Raw genomic sequence first — 19,960 nt, 5'->3', positions numbered from 1 at the left:
TCTATTTTGGACAGACATCTTAGGAGGTGGCAGAGAAGATTTTGTGCTAGGTTCGATATGGAGGTTTAATGGCTGTACATTGGTGTGATAGTCTTAAGATATCAATAAAACATTTTGGAAACTTTAAAAACAATAAATGTGGCACAAATTAATGGCATATAACTGACTGCTTGGCCAGTTATCGTATCACCAGGAAATCTCAGATATCTTTTACATAACAGCACAAGCAGATCAACTCATGTCATCAATAATGCAGAAAGTGGAAAGAAACTTTTTAATTGAATTTGCATTTCCCTTTCCCACATATATTGTCTGTAGCAAACACCCGATGAACAATTCCAGTTTTCATAAAACATATCCTTTACAGATAGGAATAATGAGAATATTATATAAGGGATAGATTGCTACCAACCATATGGTAGAGATGTTGGGTCACATCAGGACACAACAAAAAGACTGCTAGGCGAGTGAGATTCCAGCCACATGGCCTTATTGTAAATATGGTGGAAAGGTGGGGAGAGAGTAGGGCAGCTAGGTGTAGTTATGGTGTTAGATGGAAGGGGGGGAGTGGAAAAGGAGAGAAGTGAAAAGACTGTGGGCTTGTTCGTGGAACAGAAGGCTGTAGAGTGCTGGAGTGGGAACAGGGAAGAGTATGGGTGGGAAAAGGTCAGTGACTAATGAATGTTGAGACCAGAGGGTTGTGGGAACTTAGAATATATTGCAGGGGAGTGCCCACCTGTGCAGTTCAGAAAGGGTGGCACTGGTAGGAAGGATTCAGATGGCACAGATTGTGAATCAGTCATTGAAATGAAGAACATTGTGTTGGCCAGTGTGTTCAGCAACTAGGTGGTCTACCTGTTTGTTGGCAACAGTTTGTCAGTGGCCATTCAACTTCTTAGTTGTCATACCCATCTAGAAAGCAGCAAAGTGGTTGCAGCTCAGCTTGTACAACACATGGCCAGTGTCACAGGTAGTTCTGACTTTGATGGGATAGCTGAAGCCTGTGACCGGACTGGAGTAGATGGTGTTGGGATGATGCATGGGACAGGTCTTGCATCTAGATCTATTACAGCAAGGGGTTGGGAGCAGAGGTTGTTCAAGAATGGACAAAGAAATTGTGTACGTTCAGTTGGCAGTGGAATACCACTGTAGGAGGGTTGGGAAGAATAGTAAGTAGAACATTCATTTCAAGGCATGATTATAAGTAGTCAAAACCCTGGCAGAGAATGTGATTCAGTTGCTCCAGGCCTTGGTGGTGTGAGTCACAAAGGAAATGCTCCTGTGTGGCTGGATGGAGGGACTTTGATAGGTGGTGAGTGATTTGAGAGAGGGACGGCCTTGGGAGAGCCAGTCCTGACAAAACTCTACCATCTGGTGAGCAAGATGTATGAGACAGGTGAAATACCCTCAGACTTCAAGAAGAATATAATAATTCCAATCCCAAAGAAAGCAGGTGTTGACAAATGTGAAAATTACCAAACTATCAGGTTAATAAGTCACAGCTGCAAAATACCAACGCAAATTCTTTACCGACGAATGGAAAAACTAGTAGAATCCAACCTCGGGGAAGATCAGTTTGGATTCCGTAGAAATGTTGGAACACGTGAGGCAATACTGACCCTATGACTTATCTTAGAAGCTAGACCAAGAAAAGGAAAACCTACATTTCTAGCATTTGTAGACTTAGAGAAAGCTTTTGACAATGTTGATTGGAATACTCTCTGTCAAATTCTGAAGGTAGCAGGGGTAAAATACAGGGAGCGAAAGGCTATTTACAATTTGTACAGAAACCAGATGGCAGTTATAAGAGTTGAGGGACATGAAAGGGAAGCAGTGGTTGGGAAGGGAGTGAGACAGGATTGTAGCCTCTCCCCGATGCTATTCAATCTGTATATTGAGCAAGCAGTGAAGGAAACAAAAGAAAAATTCGGAGTAGGTATTAAAGTCCATGGAGAAGAAATAAAAACTTTGAGGTATGCCGATGACATTGTAACTCTGTCAGAGACAGCAAAGGACTTGGAAGAGCAGTTGAACGGAATGGATAGTGTCTTGAAAGGAGGATATAAGACGAACATCAACAAAAGCAAAACGAGGATAATGGAATGTAGTCGAATTAAGTTGGGTGATGTTGAGGGAATTAGATTAGGAAATGAGACACTTAAAGTAGTAAAGGAGTATTGCTATTTGGGGAGCAAAATGACTGATGATGGTCGAAATAGAGAGGATATAGAATGTAGACTGGCAATGGCAAGGAAAGCGTTTCGGAAGAAGAGAAATTTGTTAACATCGAGTATAGATTTAAGTGTCAGGAAGTCATTTCTGAAAGTATTTGTATGGAGTGTAGCCATGTATGGAAGTGAAACATGGACGATAACTAGTTTGGACAAGAAGAGAGTAGAAGCTTTCAAAATGTGGTGCTACAGAAGAATGCTGAAGGTTAGATGGGTAGATCACATAACTAATGAGGAGGTTCTGAATAGGATTGGGGAGAAGAGAAGTTTGTGGCACAACTTGACCAGAAGAAGGGATCGGTTGGTAGGACATGTTCTGAGGCATCAAGGGATCACCAATTTAGTATTGGAGGGCAGTGTGGAGGGTAAAAATCATAGAGGGAGACCAAGAGATGACTACACTACACAGATTCAGAAGGATGTAGGTTGCAGTGGGTACTGGGAGATGAAGAGGCTTGCACAGGATAGAGTAGCATGGAGAGCTGCATCAAACCAGTCTCAGGACTGAAGACCACAACAACAACAAAGGCTAATTACAGTCTATGTTATTACCAATATGACAGCAATGGGTAGCTAGATTATATGTAAGGGGTTTCTTGGTATGGAATTGGTGGCAGCTATTAAAGAGGAGGTATTGCTGATGGTGGATGGGTTTTATATCAACAGAGGAACTAATGTAGCCATCTCTGAGGTAGCATGTTGAGTTGAGGAGGAAAAGGTGAAGCAAATGAGGCAGAAGGTGTTGAGGTTCTGGAGGAATGTGGACCGGGTGTTCTCACCCTCGATGCAGATCATAGAGATGTCATTGATGAATCTGAACCATGTGAGGGGTTTGAGATTCAGGTGGTTAGGAAAGATTTCTCTAGATGGTCCATGAGTAGATTGGTATAAGATGGTGAAATGCAGATGCAAATTGCTGTACCCCAGATTTGTTTGAGGTGATGCCTTCAACAAACGAATCTGGAGTACAGCAATGGGCATCCCTGTATGCTCCCACAAATAGCACTTTACCTTCCCCCACTCATACCCAGTTATCCCTCCCCCTCCTTGCCTCAGCCACCAACTTACACCAATGCCCATATTGCTTCTTCCATCATCTACTGTTACTTGCAGTCTGGCCTCAGCAGCCAGAGACAATGACCACGTGTGTGAGAGTTGCATTTCCATGAATAGTTGTGTGTATGTTGTCTAACTTAGAAGAAGACCTTTTGGTCAAAAGCTTATTTGTTTGGCAGTCATTTTATCATGTCTCTTACTCAACAACAACTCAACATCTCTGCTATATGAAGAGTACAAATCTATCCTTTTAATAATATCGTTATTGTTCCATCCCGGGTTTTCCTTTGCAAGTAGCTTCTTCCATCAACTCCTCATGCAGAATGTTGTATAAAACAAAACTATAGAGCATTATGACTACACTGCTCTAACCTTACAATATCACAACAGTTATCGAAAAAAATGTGTACACATTGCGGTCCTTGATTTACCAGTGCAAATGATTGACAATCAATGTACAGACACAGCAAATGCCCAAAGTTGCAGTAATTCACAAACTGATTCAAAAGAGAAATGCATTAAATGTAACAGAAGTCACTGGTGGAAATTCACACACTGGCTGAGTCACATGAATACACTGAAATTATGAGAAATGGGAACAGACTTCTCTACACACTACTACATTTGTACCAACTGGGAGCAGACTCAAAACTGATTTTTACGTAATATAGAATAGTCACTGTACCACCAATATTTCACACACTATTACTTTTTTGCCATGTACTTCACTGTACAAACTTCCTACATGATTTTACATGATTGCTTGCTGGTTACAAACTCTTTAATAGAGATGTTAGTGTATCATAACTTATCAATAACATATTCTAACTACAAACGATACTTATTATAAACAACATTGTTCATTTTGTTATCCACGGCATTTATGTACAAATTTTTCAGACTTTGTACCAATGTGTTGTTGTCCATGAGAAAAGTAGGAGTCTTGGAGGTTGATGCCGCAATTTTTTATAAATTGTCCTTGAGCTTTGTTAATTGTAAAACTGTAGTTTAATTTGATCAGAAACTGCAGTCTTTTAAATTGGAATGGCAGTTCAGTAGAGATCAGTGGTATTCTGGGGATAAATATCATGTGTCTTTTGTACTTTCCAGTCATAAGTTCAGCTTTGATTATGTTATCCAATAGCTGTGTGATGATCAAATTTGTTGCATTACATAGTTTTAGTGGGTTCAGATTTCTGAGTAGTAAGATAGGAGATCCAATTTTATGTTGAAGGCAGCATGATGGCATACCTCATACTCACTGTTTAGAAATTCTGAAGGAAAGTTAATAGTTTCTTCAATGTTTATCATCATGTTGATCGATTTGTAACAGAACAGGAATTTTCTTTTGAATATTAAATTTGATATTGTCAACAATATTATTTTTAGTTGCCAAAACTGCCCTTTCAAACAGCGACTCTGGATAAGTACAGTTGTAAACAACGTAGTGGCTATGTTGGAACAATCACTGTTGTGTTTAACAGGGCCAGTGTTCTGGTCAACAGGACATTTTCCTTGTTTGTAAAAGTTGTTAAGCATAATGTGCTGTTGTTTCATCTTTCAATAGTTCAACTCTCATATTTTTTGTTAGTTGCAGTATTTGTATGTGTGGCCACATATGTGATTCTTTCAATAATGCATTGATTCTGTCTGCCGGCGTTGACATAGGGATAACTGGAAGTGTTAGTCAGAAACCTCCTGAGAGTATGAGTAGAGCTCCTCCCATCACTTCAGAGTTTCCTCGTAAGTCTTGTAATGTTCTGTCCATGGCTTCAAGTGATTTTTTTATGTGCCATTGTGTATTCACCCCAGTAGATAATTTTAGCTTGCTTTAGAAGTTCATCCCAGATTCTCTTGAGATTTTACATACAGGGAATTGTTCTTCGGCTATATTCAACAGTAGTTGTAGGACAGGATGGGCAGTTCATCTCCCTTCTGTTAGTGTGACAGCAATGCCACATGATGCCAGTCCAAGTACGGTCTGCTGTTTAGCATTTATTTCCTCCAGCAATAGCGTTTTAACATTTTCCCAGTGCCACCTGGTGCATCCAAGTAAATAATTCTGCCAGTGTTGTTGTCCATCTGGTTCCTGATAATGTTGTAAATTTCCTTTTGATTATCACTGAGGAGTGGTTTGTTGTGAGCAATGTATTAAAAAAGTTCGTTGATGTTGTAGCTTGTTTCCTTCATAATTTTGAAGTTTAGCACACTGATACCATCTTTTCATGGTCCTTGCATCCCAAGTTCTACTAAGATCTGGTCGTCATCAGCCATAACCTCTTTGAAGGCGTAGTCTAGCTGTTTTGGATTCGATGGATTACATGTTGTTAGAATTACAGTGAGTTAAGTTCCTTTTGTTCAGCTGAGGCTTTGAGTGAGGCCTCTTGTAGTGTTTGTTTACAGTGGTTGTCATTTTCTAGTAATTCTAAGGGTTGGCATACTTCTCTGTGTGTCCAGCATAAGTAACTGTCAACAGTCTTGAGATCTGTTAAACTTGTTGGTCCCTGTATTTCATATAGCAACATCCAGTTGCACACTGAAGAGCCAAAGAAACTGCTACACTGGCCTAATATCAAGTACGGCCCCCACGAGTATGCAGAAGCGCTGCATGAGATGACGTGGACTCAATTAATGTCTGAAGTAGTGCTGGAGAGAACTGACATGATGAATCATGCAGTGCTGCCCATAAATTTGTAAAAGTACAAGGGGGTGGAGATCTTTTCTGAACAGCAGATTGCAAGGCATCAAAGATATTCTCAATAATGTTCATGTCTGGGGAGATTGGTGGCCAGCGAAAGCGTTTAAACTCAGAAGAGTGTTCCTGGAGCCACTCTGTAGCAATTCTGGATGTGTGGAGTGTCACATTGTCCTGCTAGAATTGCCCAAGTCCGTCAGAATACACAATGGACATGAATGGATGCAGGTAATCAGACAGGATGCTTATGTACATGTCACCTGTCAGATACATATCTAGACATATCAGGAGTCCCGTATCAATCCAACTGCACATGCTCAATACCATTACAGAGCCTCCACCAGCTTGTAAAGTCCCTTGCTGACATGCAGGGTCCATTATTCATGAGGTTACCTCTATACCTGTATATGTTAATCTCCTCAATACAATTTGAAATGAGACTCATCCAGCCATGCAGCATGTTTCTAGTCATCAACAGTCTAGTGTCAGTGTTGACAGGCCCAGGCAAGGTGTAAGGCTTTGTGTGGTGCAGGTATCAAGGGTACATGAATCAGTCTTCAGGTCCAAAGACCCATATCGATGATGTTTCATTGAATGGTTCATGTGCTGACACTTGCTAATGGCCGATTGTTGAAATCTACAGGAATTTGCAAATGGATTGCTCTTCTTTCACTTTGAACTATTCTGTTGAGTCTCCATTGGTCCCTTTCTTACAGGATCTTTTTTTTGGCCACAGCAGTGTCAGTGATATGATGTTTTACCACATTCCTGATATTCACGGTATACTCCTGAAATGGTCATATGGGAAAATCGTCACTTCATTGCTACCTCAGAGATACTGGTTCTCATCACTTGTGTGCAGAGTATAACACTTCATTCAAATGCACTTAAATCTTGATAACTTACCATTGTAGCAGCAGTAACTGATCTAACAACTTCGCCAGACACTTGTTGTCTTATATAGGCATTGCTGACCACAGCTCCATATTCTGCCTGTTTGCATATCTCTATATTTGAATACACATGCCTATACCAATTTCTTTAGTGCTTCAGTACAGAAACATTTGGCATTGTTCAGATGTATGGTGAACACACATCCTAGTGTGCCAGTTTTGATGAACTTGGATGATCTTCTACTGGAAATCCTTGTTTTCATCACTGAAATAAGTTTCTTGTTGTGTTCCACATATAATAGGTGGGGATGTCAACATACGAGTATCGCAATGATTTTTCAAATGGATCCATTTGACACAGTTGGTAAAAAGCTGTTATTGTTATTCTGAGGTGGTTTACTTGCAATTTTCTGTAGGTGTCTTTTGTGAAATAAACTCTCCATCCATTCTCCAAATGTACTTCCAGATGCGCAGATGGTTCACACTCATGTATGGGAAAACGAAAAAACTGTTACACTGCTTTGTTACTTTTGATGTATCTTACCATTTGGTACATGACGATCTTGTTGTTTCTGTTTTGTTGTTCACTGTTTTTGGCTATTTGAAATGCTGCCATGTCACTGCCTTTATTCACATACTTACAGAAATATTTTATGGATTTCAGGGAATTGCAGTATTCCAAATTTATGTGTGCTTGTAACATTTTAGAAAGAAGTGTGCCATGTTGTACTACCCATTGATTATCTATTTCCAGTTCATTGCTGCCTTGTATTCATATTTTTTTCTGTGAAGCCACTGTTGTAGGGTGATTGTCTTCTGTCCTTGGTATAGTCACCAACTCCTGTTTTTGCGTCATCCAAGTATTGTTTTGGGTACTTTCTTGTACATTTTCCACCACTCATAGATGGCAAATTGGGGTTAATGGCCTGCATGGTCTGCAAATGATGTTTTTCATTACTATGTCATACAGTTCAGTATCTTCTTGTGGATTGGGAAATTCAGCTTGCATGATTTTTTTGATATCCGTGGGATGAATCCTGTCATGCAGCCAAATGAAATTGTGTGTGTGAGGCATATTCGTGTTCCCCATGTGCTATTTTGTTGTCTTGAATTATAAGTTTATAGTCACCATAAATCATTTGGTGTAGTGATGTTCTGAATATGTGAATCAGCTGATTGTTTTTGTGTAAGACCCTCTGTATATCTCAAGCTACTTCTCATCTCAATCCACTGATACTTGTGCATTATTGATCAATTTTTGTTTCTCCGTTTCTGATGAAATATACTTGCAAAAATTTATGCTCATCATTGGATAGCAATGATCCCATATTGTGGTACATTTGTCCCTGGATGGAAAAATGTAATAAATTTCATCTCAGTTACTATTGATTGAAGTGACACCAAAAGAAGTCATTTGCAAGCAGGCATTGTGAACTTTTATATTTTGAAGAAAGTGTTTTGATTCTGGAGTTTTCCAGGTCATGTAACGTAAAAATTCCTGCTGAAGTGCTCACAGTGGTGTTAATGAAATGTTTCCATTCATGCAACAGAATCCTCATATTTCCTTACTGAATTTTTTCACTTTGCAAAATTGTCAGATGTTATTCATTTTTCCGATCATGAAGTTCATTCTTCATGGTGTTCATTCTTGTTCATGCTTTGTGGTCTTTGAATGTTTTATTTTTCACTGTTATTTTTGTTTTCACCATTTTGCTTCAGAAATGGCTAGATCTCCTCCTCTTTTATGTTTGGGCTTTGTCTAAAATATAAATCAGATCAACTTTTTACTGTCAAATACATGAAGTACACTTTACACACTTTTCACAGTTTATTTTTGATTTATATCAGTGACTGTATCATTTTGACTAGTCACACTTCACACTGTTTGTGTTCCCAAACATTCTGGAATCTCCCAAATGTTCCAGACTACTCCTGAACATTCCAGAACATCCCGGATCATTTTGGAACATTTCGGAACATTCTGATATGTTTTGGAGTGCTCTTGATACATTCAAATATTCTGGAATGTTCTTGGATACTCTCAAATGTTCTGGAATGTTGTTGAAATTCCTAGAGGACAAAACTTTCCAGACCTTATATCTTCAAAAGTATGCCTTTCAGGTAAAAATGTCTACCTTCTTCCTGGATGGGGGATAGAGGGCTAGCACACCATATACTGGGACTCATTTCCAAATTTTAGCAGCATGCACTTTTATAATATGTATTGATTATCAAGTGTGCAATCATAGCAGGTGGAGTAGTTCAAGTTTGCTTTGCTATAAATAGTGAATTAAAAATTATAAGTAATATGGCATACCTCATCTGGATGTGCAAGCATCATAAGTGACTTATATGGATTTCCATCAACTGGCAATATTTGTATACCAATATGTTTTTCAGTTGATATTAAAGCATAAATTTGGTTTTTTTGTGGCTTGCTTGATGGCAGAATCTGGAAAAATTACCAGTTTAACCATATTATAACTATATATGTTTCAATGAAAAATGAATGCTTCATCAAAATTTAAAACATTTTATGTTTGGTCCAGGTCACCTCATCACACATGAGAGGTAGGTGGGGTTCTGGAATAAGTTAATTGGCAACACAAGGAATGCACGAAGTATTGCAAACATAATAATAATTAAAGAAAACTATGTCCTATGATCATAAAAAAATTGTCTGATGCTCAAAGTAGTATGTAACAGTCATGCAATGAAGAATTATTTGCTCTCCAGGATTCAAATTTGTCCACTGATAGTGTATCATTAGTCAGTAGTCATCTCAACAATCATAACTTTCATTTTATGTACACTTGTTGTGTCAAACTCATAGCTCTAACTCATAGTCGTTCACCCCTCATTCTGATACATTAAAGTATTGGTCCTGGATGTTGGTTAAGAAGTTGTAGAAATAGTTATACAAAATTTCTACATAGTGTAATAAATGGCAGCTCTTATTAAATGTTAGTACATGTAAGATAATGCCTATAACATAAATAAATAACCATACATTATATGATCATATGAATGGTGGTGAACATCTTGATGATGTCACATCATATAAGTATTTAGGAGCAATTTGAAATAGGATGATCACACAAAATTTATGTTAGAGAAGATGAATTGAAGATTTAGCTTTGTGAAAATGCTATGCAATACAAGAAAACCACCTACATGAGACTAGCAGGACTAATTCTAGAGTCTTGTTCTAGTGTTTGAAGTTCCTGTGAAGTAAGAATGACAAAGGACATCAAACATATTCATAGATGTGCTGTTACAATTATAAGTGGAGTGTTCTTTAATAGGTGTTTGAATATTTTTATCCCCACTATAGTGTTTCACTTATTTGTAATGTTAGAACTTGTAGCCAAAATCACACAATAACATTACTCACATGAACATCAAACCAGAAGATATATACCTGATGATGAACCATTAAGGTTCATAAAATGTCATATGAAGGCATTATTGCTTCAGTTCTTTCAGGACTAATACCAGCATTTCTCCTCATAAACAAATATAAAAAGTTCTAAGTAAAGTTGAAACCTCCCGCTACTGTCTCCACAGGGAAGCAACTAACTGCCACTTAGAAAATGGTATCCACTAAAATAAAAGCCACATAGTGTCCTCTGCAAGTAGATGTTACATTGCTAACAGTGACTGCATAATGCCTGCAGTATAATTTTCCTCATCATAGTGCAAAATATGATGCAAATTACTTTATAATCTCTCTGTACCAACACCAACTTCTATGCATCACTGAGTGCATAGCTGGAATTTCCATTAAAGTTGTTAACACACATTATAATTTATGTATCCTTTCAGTTGACTTTTCACAGTATTGTCATTATTCCATCCTGCCCTGCATAATGTCTGCAGTATAATTTTCCCCATCATAGTGCAAAATATAAAGCAATTTACTTTATAATCTCTCTGTACCAACACCAACTTCTATGCATCACTGAGTGCATACCTGGCATTTCCATTAAAGTTGTTAACACACATTATAATTTATGTATCCTTTCAGTGACTTTTCATAATATTGTCATTATTCCATCCTGGATATTCTATTATTTGATTTTGTATCATAATTTGTTGCACGGACCTGAGTCACTTTCTGTTCAAATAGGGAAAGAGGGAAAAACTATGCTTTAATGTCCCATCAATGATGTCACTAAACTTGGAGGACAGGAGCAGATTCAACAAGTATGTGAAATGAAATGAGCGTTTCTTTTCTAAAGCATTTAACTCAACCATAAAATAACTTAATCACTTTACCATTTTACGGAGACCATCCTGTGTAACACTAAATACTTAACTGAATTAGCATAGGATAGAACAACTATCTACAACTCCAACACTATTACTAATCTTCAAACTGAAAAAGATCTCTTTGATTCACGTAGGTGGTGTTTAAATGGCTATAAATCATTTTCTGTTCAAGTTTCATCCAGTCTTACAGGATGTTACATCATATAATGGAAGCATGCCATGTGTTGACCTTCTTGTGTTGATGGAGCTGCTGTACAAATTAATTTTCTGTAGAACATTGCCCTTGGAGACATTCAGCAGTGAATTATGTTATCTCAACAGATAAGCCAAATTATTCATTTCAGCACCAAGATAGCACTTATCTACTACACATTTCTTTCTATACCAGCAGTCAGGGCAATTAATATTTGGAAACAACCATGATGGAAACTGAGCTCATCCAGGAAACACTTTATGTGGGCCAGACAATGATACACTAACCATTATAGAACTAGTACTTACAACAACAACAGCATTCTGTCTTTTTGTCACTATTACTTAAAACTTTGTTGGCCTCAATATTGTTCATGTGATTAATAAACTGCTGCAATGCCTGATTATCAAGAGGCTAAATCAAAAGTGTGTCATCTACGTAAGATGAAGGGTGAAGATCTGTCTCAAAACATGATAATGAAATAAATTTTTCCCACATAAGTACTATCCATGGAAACTCTGTTAATACCAAATGTCAGTGTAGACTTCATAAGGCTTCTCTAATGTGAAACTGTATTCAGATTCCTTAGGGAAATTGGAAGCTATAAACACAATACCATAGAGCTTACATATATATGGTGGCCAGAAAGTCCCTTTACATGCACAGTTATTTCATTGCAACTTTAATAACACGTACAGTTATTTGTCCAAAATGTTTATATGTACAACATCATTATCGTTGCACATTGCCATAAGTATCCAGTGGTTTAAGTCATTAGTTCACTGATGGCCAGTGTCTGGAGTGTTTGCAGCCCTAAGTCTATTTTCATGTGGGGCTGCAATGAGTACCTTTTAATTCCAAGTTCTGCAGTAAAGCTTCTGGTCAACTTGCAGAGTGAATGGATCATTCATGCACTTTTTGCAGCACACATTTCACTTTAGGTTTGATAGACAACCAGATTGAGGGTGTTGATGGTGATGGGGAGAGGGGGGGGGGGTGCACCTGAAACAATTCCCAGGTGAATAGCTTTATTCTATGATGTGATAAAAGTCTGATGACTTGATGGTTTCTTACTGGACCACTCACAAAATCTATCCATAAGATGCATTACATATTTTTGTTGCTCCTCTGTTCATGGATTCACACTCTTGCCATAATAGTGACTTGGAGTCACTAGTATTGGCCACTGTTTTACATCAAACACAGAAAGGTGAACGATGAACTGTCAACATACAGACTTTATTCTCCTCTCTGGGCAGCCATGTGGCAGTTATATGGCATTAATGTTGCAACTCAGATGATGAGTCCCATTGCCATATTGGGTTGTGAGGTTCAAATTTTAAATATCTTATCATCTTACATTCCTACACACACTTAGTTCAGGTATAAAGGAACTTCCTGGCTGCCCCACACATCTGAAGAGTCATTTACCTGCTTGAAAAAGAAGCAAGAAATTTGATATGTTTGTGGGCTCAGTAGGGACAGTAACGAGTAAGGCTTTCTAATATACAAGAACATATTCTATGCACATTTGAAAAAATGAAAATTTAACATGTAAAGAGTTGAAAGTTCATCACGTTAATGAGTCCCCAAGAAAACTTCTGTTGACAACACCGAATCCAGAAATTATGAAGAAAGAGTGCACTAGAAGACAGCCAGGTATGTGGCAATCAGTGCAATGTCTGATGAGAAAGAGAATTTTTGAGAAGAAGAACAAGGCAACTCGGAGATCAAAGGTATTTTTGTAATATCATAATGTAGAGATTTTGTGTGAACCATAATAACAGTCATTAACAGCCCTAAAAAAATGTGGAGGTAGTGAAAACTTTTGATATTACAATAGCCTTTGTGTGAATTAGAGAACCATAATAACAGCCTTTAACAGCCCTAAAAAATGCAGAAGTAGTGAAAACTTTTGATATTACAATAGCCTCAGCAAAAAGAAACTTTATTCATTGCTCACAAGTAGGAAATTAGGGTGGAAATCTGCTGAGATATTTTGACAGTATTGAGTTGTGGAGACAGCGTTTACCTAGATGTCGGACATGTAACTTTAACTGTAACAGTTATACTACAGTATGGTCACTGGGGCAGTATTTGAAATGTAGGATGGCTCCATTGTGCCCGAATACAAAAAGAGAGGCACTTAAGTAAATATTTATTGAAGGAAGATATGCACTTTGAAGAAGATAATTATCTGCAGGAGATATTTTGAGTATGGTAATATTTAACATGCAAAGGTGTACTGGATTATGAGATTCTTGAAAGAGTTAAGCATTTTTTTAGAATGTCTTATACAACTCATATCCCATTTACATTACAGAGTGAAGTTTCCACATTGTGGAAATATATACACTGTCAGAGATGAACACTTTATTTAATTGCAATAAGACGTAATATCGTAATTATATGAAATGTAATAGATTAACATTTTATTCAATTGCTTCACAACACAACAGACTGTCTCAGTTATCAAAATGTTATAGTATTACATTGGTATTACTAATTACATACATGTCTAAGCTAATAGATTGATTTTAAGAGTCCCCGTGAAAAAGTTTAACTGAGTAAATGGAGGTGAGCAAAATGGAGTTCCTTAATTTGCATGTAATTTCCTCTATATGAGATGGAAAACATTTAATATGCTCTGGAAGATTTTGAATACTCATGTATTCATTTATCGGACACCTCTATGTAGTGATGTTAAATTAATGAAGACTTTGTTTTGCAGAATTTTCTGAGTAAACAGAAATATAACAGAAATAACCCATGTAGTTGTGCTGCCTCCCCCCCCCCCCCCCCCCCCCCCCCTACCCCTCCACCACAAATGAAAAAAAAAGTTTTGTAGCTCTTTAGTGAATAGAAGCAAGAAGCAAAATAGTAATTTCATTTCCCTTAGTTATAATTCTGTGTAATCCTATGTATTACAATGTAGCTGGGATAAGGCAATAAAGCCAGGGTGCAAGTTTTTCAATTTAGGTTTTGGTCTTCTTGTAATACCTGGACAAAACAATAGCACCTACTGAGCACAAAGGAATAAGTTTGCAGAGCATGACCAGCCCTCAATTAATTTTGCTCTTAAGTGAGTAAAAAAGGAGCTGAATGAATTTATTCAGGTGGATATAAAATCTCATATTGGAGCTGTATCACCATTTGCTATTGGAAGATGAGGAAGTACTTCCCATGGCCTACATGTGAAAAAGAGGGGAGAGGGAAGTTGTCAAACCTATTAGGAGAAAAAGTAATAGGGTTCACCAGCACCCAGAGACAAATCCCTGTGATTACTGGTTATGGGCATCAGGTGAGACAGTGACTTTAAGTCAAATTCAAAGTTTGGACAGGCACTATTAAAAGAAAAGAAAATGGCAGACTCCCAGTTCATCTTTTAATAACAGAGGGAAAGGTGAAATCAGGTTGCTTGATCTGATTATTATGGGGGTCAAAAATAAAGAAACTGTTTATTTATTTACAAAATTTTAGCAGTTGGGAAGAAATTGATGGCATTAATTTCATTACATCTATGCTCTGGTTTACCTGTTTCTAATCAATACTTGAACCTAAAACACAAACAATTCTCATGTTGTAATTCCAGAACACCTTTCACAAGAAGTGAAACTAGATTTTTGTTAGTGTTCATGTAATGAACACATGTACTAGTTTGGAACTTTTTTCAACTAATAATTTTCATCATATAAGCTGCTTCATAGAATATATTGTTGATAAACTGATTTTTTGAATTGCAATACCAGAAGCTAAAAGCCACATGAAACTTCATGTTGCAAAGTAAGAGGAACAAATTAAAATGTAATTCTTTGATGTCAGTCTATATACACTGCAAGTTTTTTATTGTACTTCATGTTGCAAAGTAAGAGGAACAAATTAAAATGTAATTCTTTGATGTCAGTCTATATACACTGCAAGTTTTTTATTGTACTCCAGCAATTTTCTATTTGTAATAATAGATGACATAAACAGTGGTTGTTGGAAAAAGCAGTGATGAATCAGCCATCAGGGTCTCAGTTTTCTAACAGTTTTTGTGGGCTAGTTTTGCTAGAGGTTTGAAACCGTATTAAACAATAAATATGTAATTCTGACAGAGCAACATCATATCCACCTTAATTTCTTGATATTGCTCTGGGCACTATCAAATCATTAGCCACATTGTCAAGAACTCAGCAAGTTGCAGCAAATTTTTGTTGAGCAGCTACTCGCAAATTCGTTTAGACATTATAGCATCAGAAATCACAGAGAAATGAAAATGAGTATCTGCTGTTCACTGTTACAGCTTGTTGAATTTCAATTGTGGTGGAAGAGTGGGGATTACAGTTACCCTGTTAATGTTATTTTGCTAACAGAATACTGAGTTTCAAGTTGATTTATGTGATATCGATGCAATGTAAAATTGAAAAGTAAACACTGGCACAGAATCTGAAAGGGATTTTATATTGATTTAAAAAGGAGACTAAAGAGATGATAACTAGAAAGTGTATGCAAAAATATAGATAAATAAATAAATTAATTAATTAACCTAAAAATTAAAAAGAAATTGACGTTTGCAGGATGGAACTACAACATTGCACACAACTGAGATACACAAATTTTGTGTGCAGACTAAATTTTATTGTGAAGCTGGAAAGTGTTTAGAATTATGTTTGTTTATCAATGTGGTGAGCAATAGCAACCAAGACAGTGTACCAGTAGAAAATCAGGAACAGGTAGTAGACAATGTTGTGAGCTGAAACAGCAGCATTACTGATAAAGTGAAACCAACGTAAACAGTGAGGTAGTACAGGACACAAATCTGTGATAATGAAGCAGTAGGAAGTGTTAATGTGGGTAATTTTTACCATTTCTTGGTTTTGACAAAACTGAAGCTGCAGGCTTGAACAGTGGAATTGTAGGATTACTGTCAACATTATTTGCTGTAATTAGTACCTCAATTGCTGAAACAAACAGTACTCTGAAGGACCTTAAAGTGCAGCTGAAAAACACTAATACAAGAATAATGAAAAATGAAAAGAGGCAAAAAATGAGGTGGAAGCAGATTAGAAATTAGTTGATGCTCAAGCTGGATCTATGGAAACCAAAGCTGGTACTCTTGAACCAGAACTCAATGCATAAATTGCGCATACGAAACACACTTTCAAGATTTTTCAGAAAAACATTCAGACCTTGTAAACAGATATTACATCCTATCCACCAGATCATTTGTCAAGAACATCACTGAAATCATTGTGGGACTCTCCATATTTTTTGATAAGAAATTTTATTAAAATTTCAGTTGGCTGGTATTTAAATAAAACTGTCCTCAATAAAGTACATCAGTCCCTTGACATATCAGGGGTAGGGTGAAAGATCAGTTTGTAAGACCTGATTATTGCACTGGGTCAACAGTAATATGCCAATCCAATGATAAATCATGCAGTGGTATTTGAAATGTTGTTCTATATAACAACATGATGATGTAGTCACATATCTAGAAAAGTATTAGCTTAAGGTACTTGTTTGTTAAATATTTCCTTCTTGCTTTTATGAAACGCTTCTAAAATCCGAAGTAATTTCAAACCTTTTACAGCAAATTTCACTTTTTCTAAACTGTTCTATGGCAAAAATGTTTGATATTGTTTATTGGAATTTGGCTTCTATTTTTTCAGATTGTGTAAGCTGTAGTGTATCTGCCCCTGGAAAGACAATGCTACTTCCTGGGATATGTGGGAGCATCCCAATGGTTGTTCCTTTATTTTCATTACTTTCAGGAAATTCCCATATCATCTCAGCATAGCATAGAAAGTAATGTTACAAGATTATATCTTTACATTATATGTTATATGGTGCATTGGTGTGAAATAAAAAGTGGAAAATACATAAAATTTCTATGGTGGTAAGTGTATATGACACAAATACTAATTTTAAATAATTATATGAAGCACCATACCTGAATCGAACAAACTGGTGATCCACATGTAGGTCCAAGAACTGTTTTGCGACACATCTTTGTTTTATAACTGAGCAACTTGTATTTGTACTGAAAAATGAAAAAATATGCGCTTAATTATGAATTTTGATGCATTAATCCATTATGAGGTCTGCAGTCCCACACAAGACAAGGTACACTAAAGTTAGTTAAATGGTTATTTGAATCTTCCATGAATCATAATTGCAGCCTCCCACTATTACAATGAATTGTACCACAATTTCTGAGTGAAAAATGTGGTATGTTTCTATCGATTTACATGGTTGTCTTTCATGTTAATTTAAAGCTACCTTTCTTACCATTTTTACATACACTGTTTATTCACAACTATGCTCAGACACACACACAACACACACACACACACACACACACACACACACACACACACACAAACACACACACACGCACACACTGAAGTACATTGATTTTATAATCTTTTAGATTGTTGACATCTCTAGGTAAGACACCAAAAAAATTCACATTTGAGTACCTCACTACTTTCTATGCCACACTATACCTTAGTAAGGGATAGTGGTAGTAATGTTTCCTGCATGTTTCACATCTACACATACATATGCTTACATACTTTGCAAACCAGTATGTGTTTGGCAGAGCGTACTTAGCATGATTCCACACATTATGGTCCCTGTCCCCTGCCCAATACTATTGCATGTGGAGATAGGGTAGAATGACTGCTAAAATATCTCTGTGCATGTTCTAATAAGTAAACTCGTATTTTCAAGGTCATCATTGGGGCAATGTGTAGGGAACTGGAGAATGTTTATAGACTCTTCTTTTAATACTGGTTCTTGAATCTTTGCAGATAGGCTATTATGGAATAATTAGAGTCTATCTTCAAGTGTATGGCAATTCCCATTTTTCATTCTGTAATCATCTCACACATTATGGTGCAGTCATATAAATATCTGAATGGATGTTAATGCAGCTTTTCTCATATATATATAGATAACCACATCCTTTGCACAAAGTATGCCACATCATTAATATACAGCATGAATGACAAGGTTTCCAACACACTGCCCTGTGGTGATCTTGAAGTCACTTCTATTTCTGTCAATAACTCTCCATCCAGGCAAACATGCTGCATATCCCCCACCATGAAATCCAAAATCCAGTAAAATATTTTGGTTAGTTCCACATATAATATTACTTTGGTTTCATACCAAATCAAATGCTTTTCGTAAGTCAGGAAATACTTCATCCACCCAACTGCTTGAGTCATGGCTTTCAGGTTTTCATGTGATAAAGCACAAGTTGGTTTTCTGTTGATTGATGTTTTTGGAATCCATGCAGGTTAGTATGGAAAAGGTAATTCTGTTCGAGTTATATCTGTAAATTTGAGATAGGAATAGATAGCTACGAAGATTCTACAATAATTGGACATTAGTGACATTGGACAATTCTTTTGTGGATTACTTCTGCTATGCTTCTTATAGACAGGTGTGATCTGTGCTTTCTTCCCATCACCGGGCACATTATTTTTGTTCAAGACAGCTACAATATATAGTGCTTGAAATGGGAGTAAAGTCAGTTGCAAATACTGTACAGTATCTAACAAGGACTCCATCAAGACTTTGAGCCTTGTTTAATTTTAGTGATTTCAGCTGTTTCTCAATGCCACTGACACTAGTAGCTATATAATCTACATCACTCATCTTGGCAAGGGTAGGAGAAGTAATCTGAGGCAGTACTTCTGTGCCTTTCTTAGTGTGAAAACATTTGAAAGTGAGTTGCGTATTTTCACTTATGATTTTCTATTCACAGTTTCACTTTCTGTGTCATCCATTAATGTATGGACACTAACCTTGTACCACTGACAGCCTTTACACATGACCATAATTTATTTGGGCTTTGTGAAAATATCTACCAATGTTATGGTTATTTTTGGTCTGTGATTGATTATTTACTACAACCTTCACAAGGAAATAAACATTCTACAAGGTTTTGTCAGAATTTCCCACTGTTCAAAGTGCTGTCTATAATAGCTATACTATGTGCTTCTCTGCAATAAACACTTTCTTCCTCACTGAAGAGTTGTTTCAAAATATGGTGCCATAACACATTAGTGATCAAAAATAGGAAAATCACCTGCTATGAGCAACATCAATAGTGTATAACAATGCAGTGAGCATTGATTTCAACTTGTATCTGCTCATTTGAGGCTACTGTGAAGGCTATAGTATAGTAGCATAGAAAGTGTATGGTGAGAATTATAAAGTACTGTACCTTAATAGAACATTGCTGACAGTACTGCATGTGAAAAGATATGTAATATTTCATCATGGCTTGAAATGTGAATCAAAATAGAAAGAGAAAAATGGTATATTACCATAAATGAGGAGTCACAGCATCCAGGACCAGACCTTCATGAAATATTCACAGTATTGTGCTGATGCCCATTTCAAACTCTAATAGATATTTGGAAGCAAAGCCAGATTCTTTAGAATGATTACAGATTGGGGATAAATGGCAGCCAGCAACAATAAAATAATTGCTTAAAAGTCATCAAAAAATGGAGGAAGATTTACTTAAAGAAAGAGAAATATGTAAACAAGAAAGCCAGAGGACGAAAGAGGACAAGTGTTAATTGCATCGAAGGAAAGGGAATTGGACTATCAATCCTTA

The 19,960-nt window shown here is 36.8% G+C and overlaps 1 protein-coding gene across 1 annotated transcript in view; it reads right to left on the bottom strand.

Annotated features, from left to right (window-relative positions):
* Positions 1 to 19,960, bottom strand: part of LOC126271938 (cilia- and flagella-associated protein 251-like) — a 681,069-nt gene that overhangs the window by 284,210 nt on the left and 376,899 nt on the right. Inside the window, exons 16-17 of the mRNA XM_049974362.1 lie at positions 17,276 to 17,365; positions 9,193 to 9,327 (exon numbers count right to left, since the gene is read on the bottom strand). Coding sequence (XP_049830319.1) covers positions 9,193 to 9,327; positions 17,276 to 17,365 — 225 coding nt within the window. The remainder of the gene's footprint in view (positions 1 to 9,192; positions 9,328 to 17,275; positions 17,366 to 19,960) is intronic.

Source organism: Schistocerca gregaria, chromosome 1 (assembly GCF_023897955.1).
Source record: "Schistocerca gregaria isolate iqSchGreg1 chromosome 1, iqSchGreg1.2, whole genome shotgun sequence".
Classification (NCBI taxonomy): Eukaryota; Metazoa; Arthropoda; class Insecta; order Orthoptera; family Acrididae; genus Schistocerca; species Schistocerca gregaria.
This window is presented reverse-complemented; position numbering and strand designations above follow the sequence as displayed.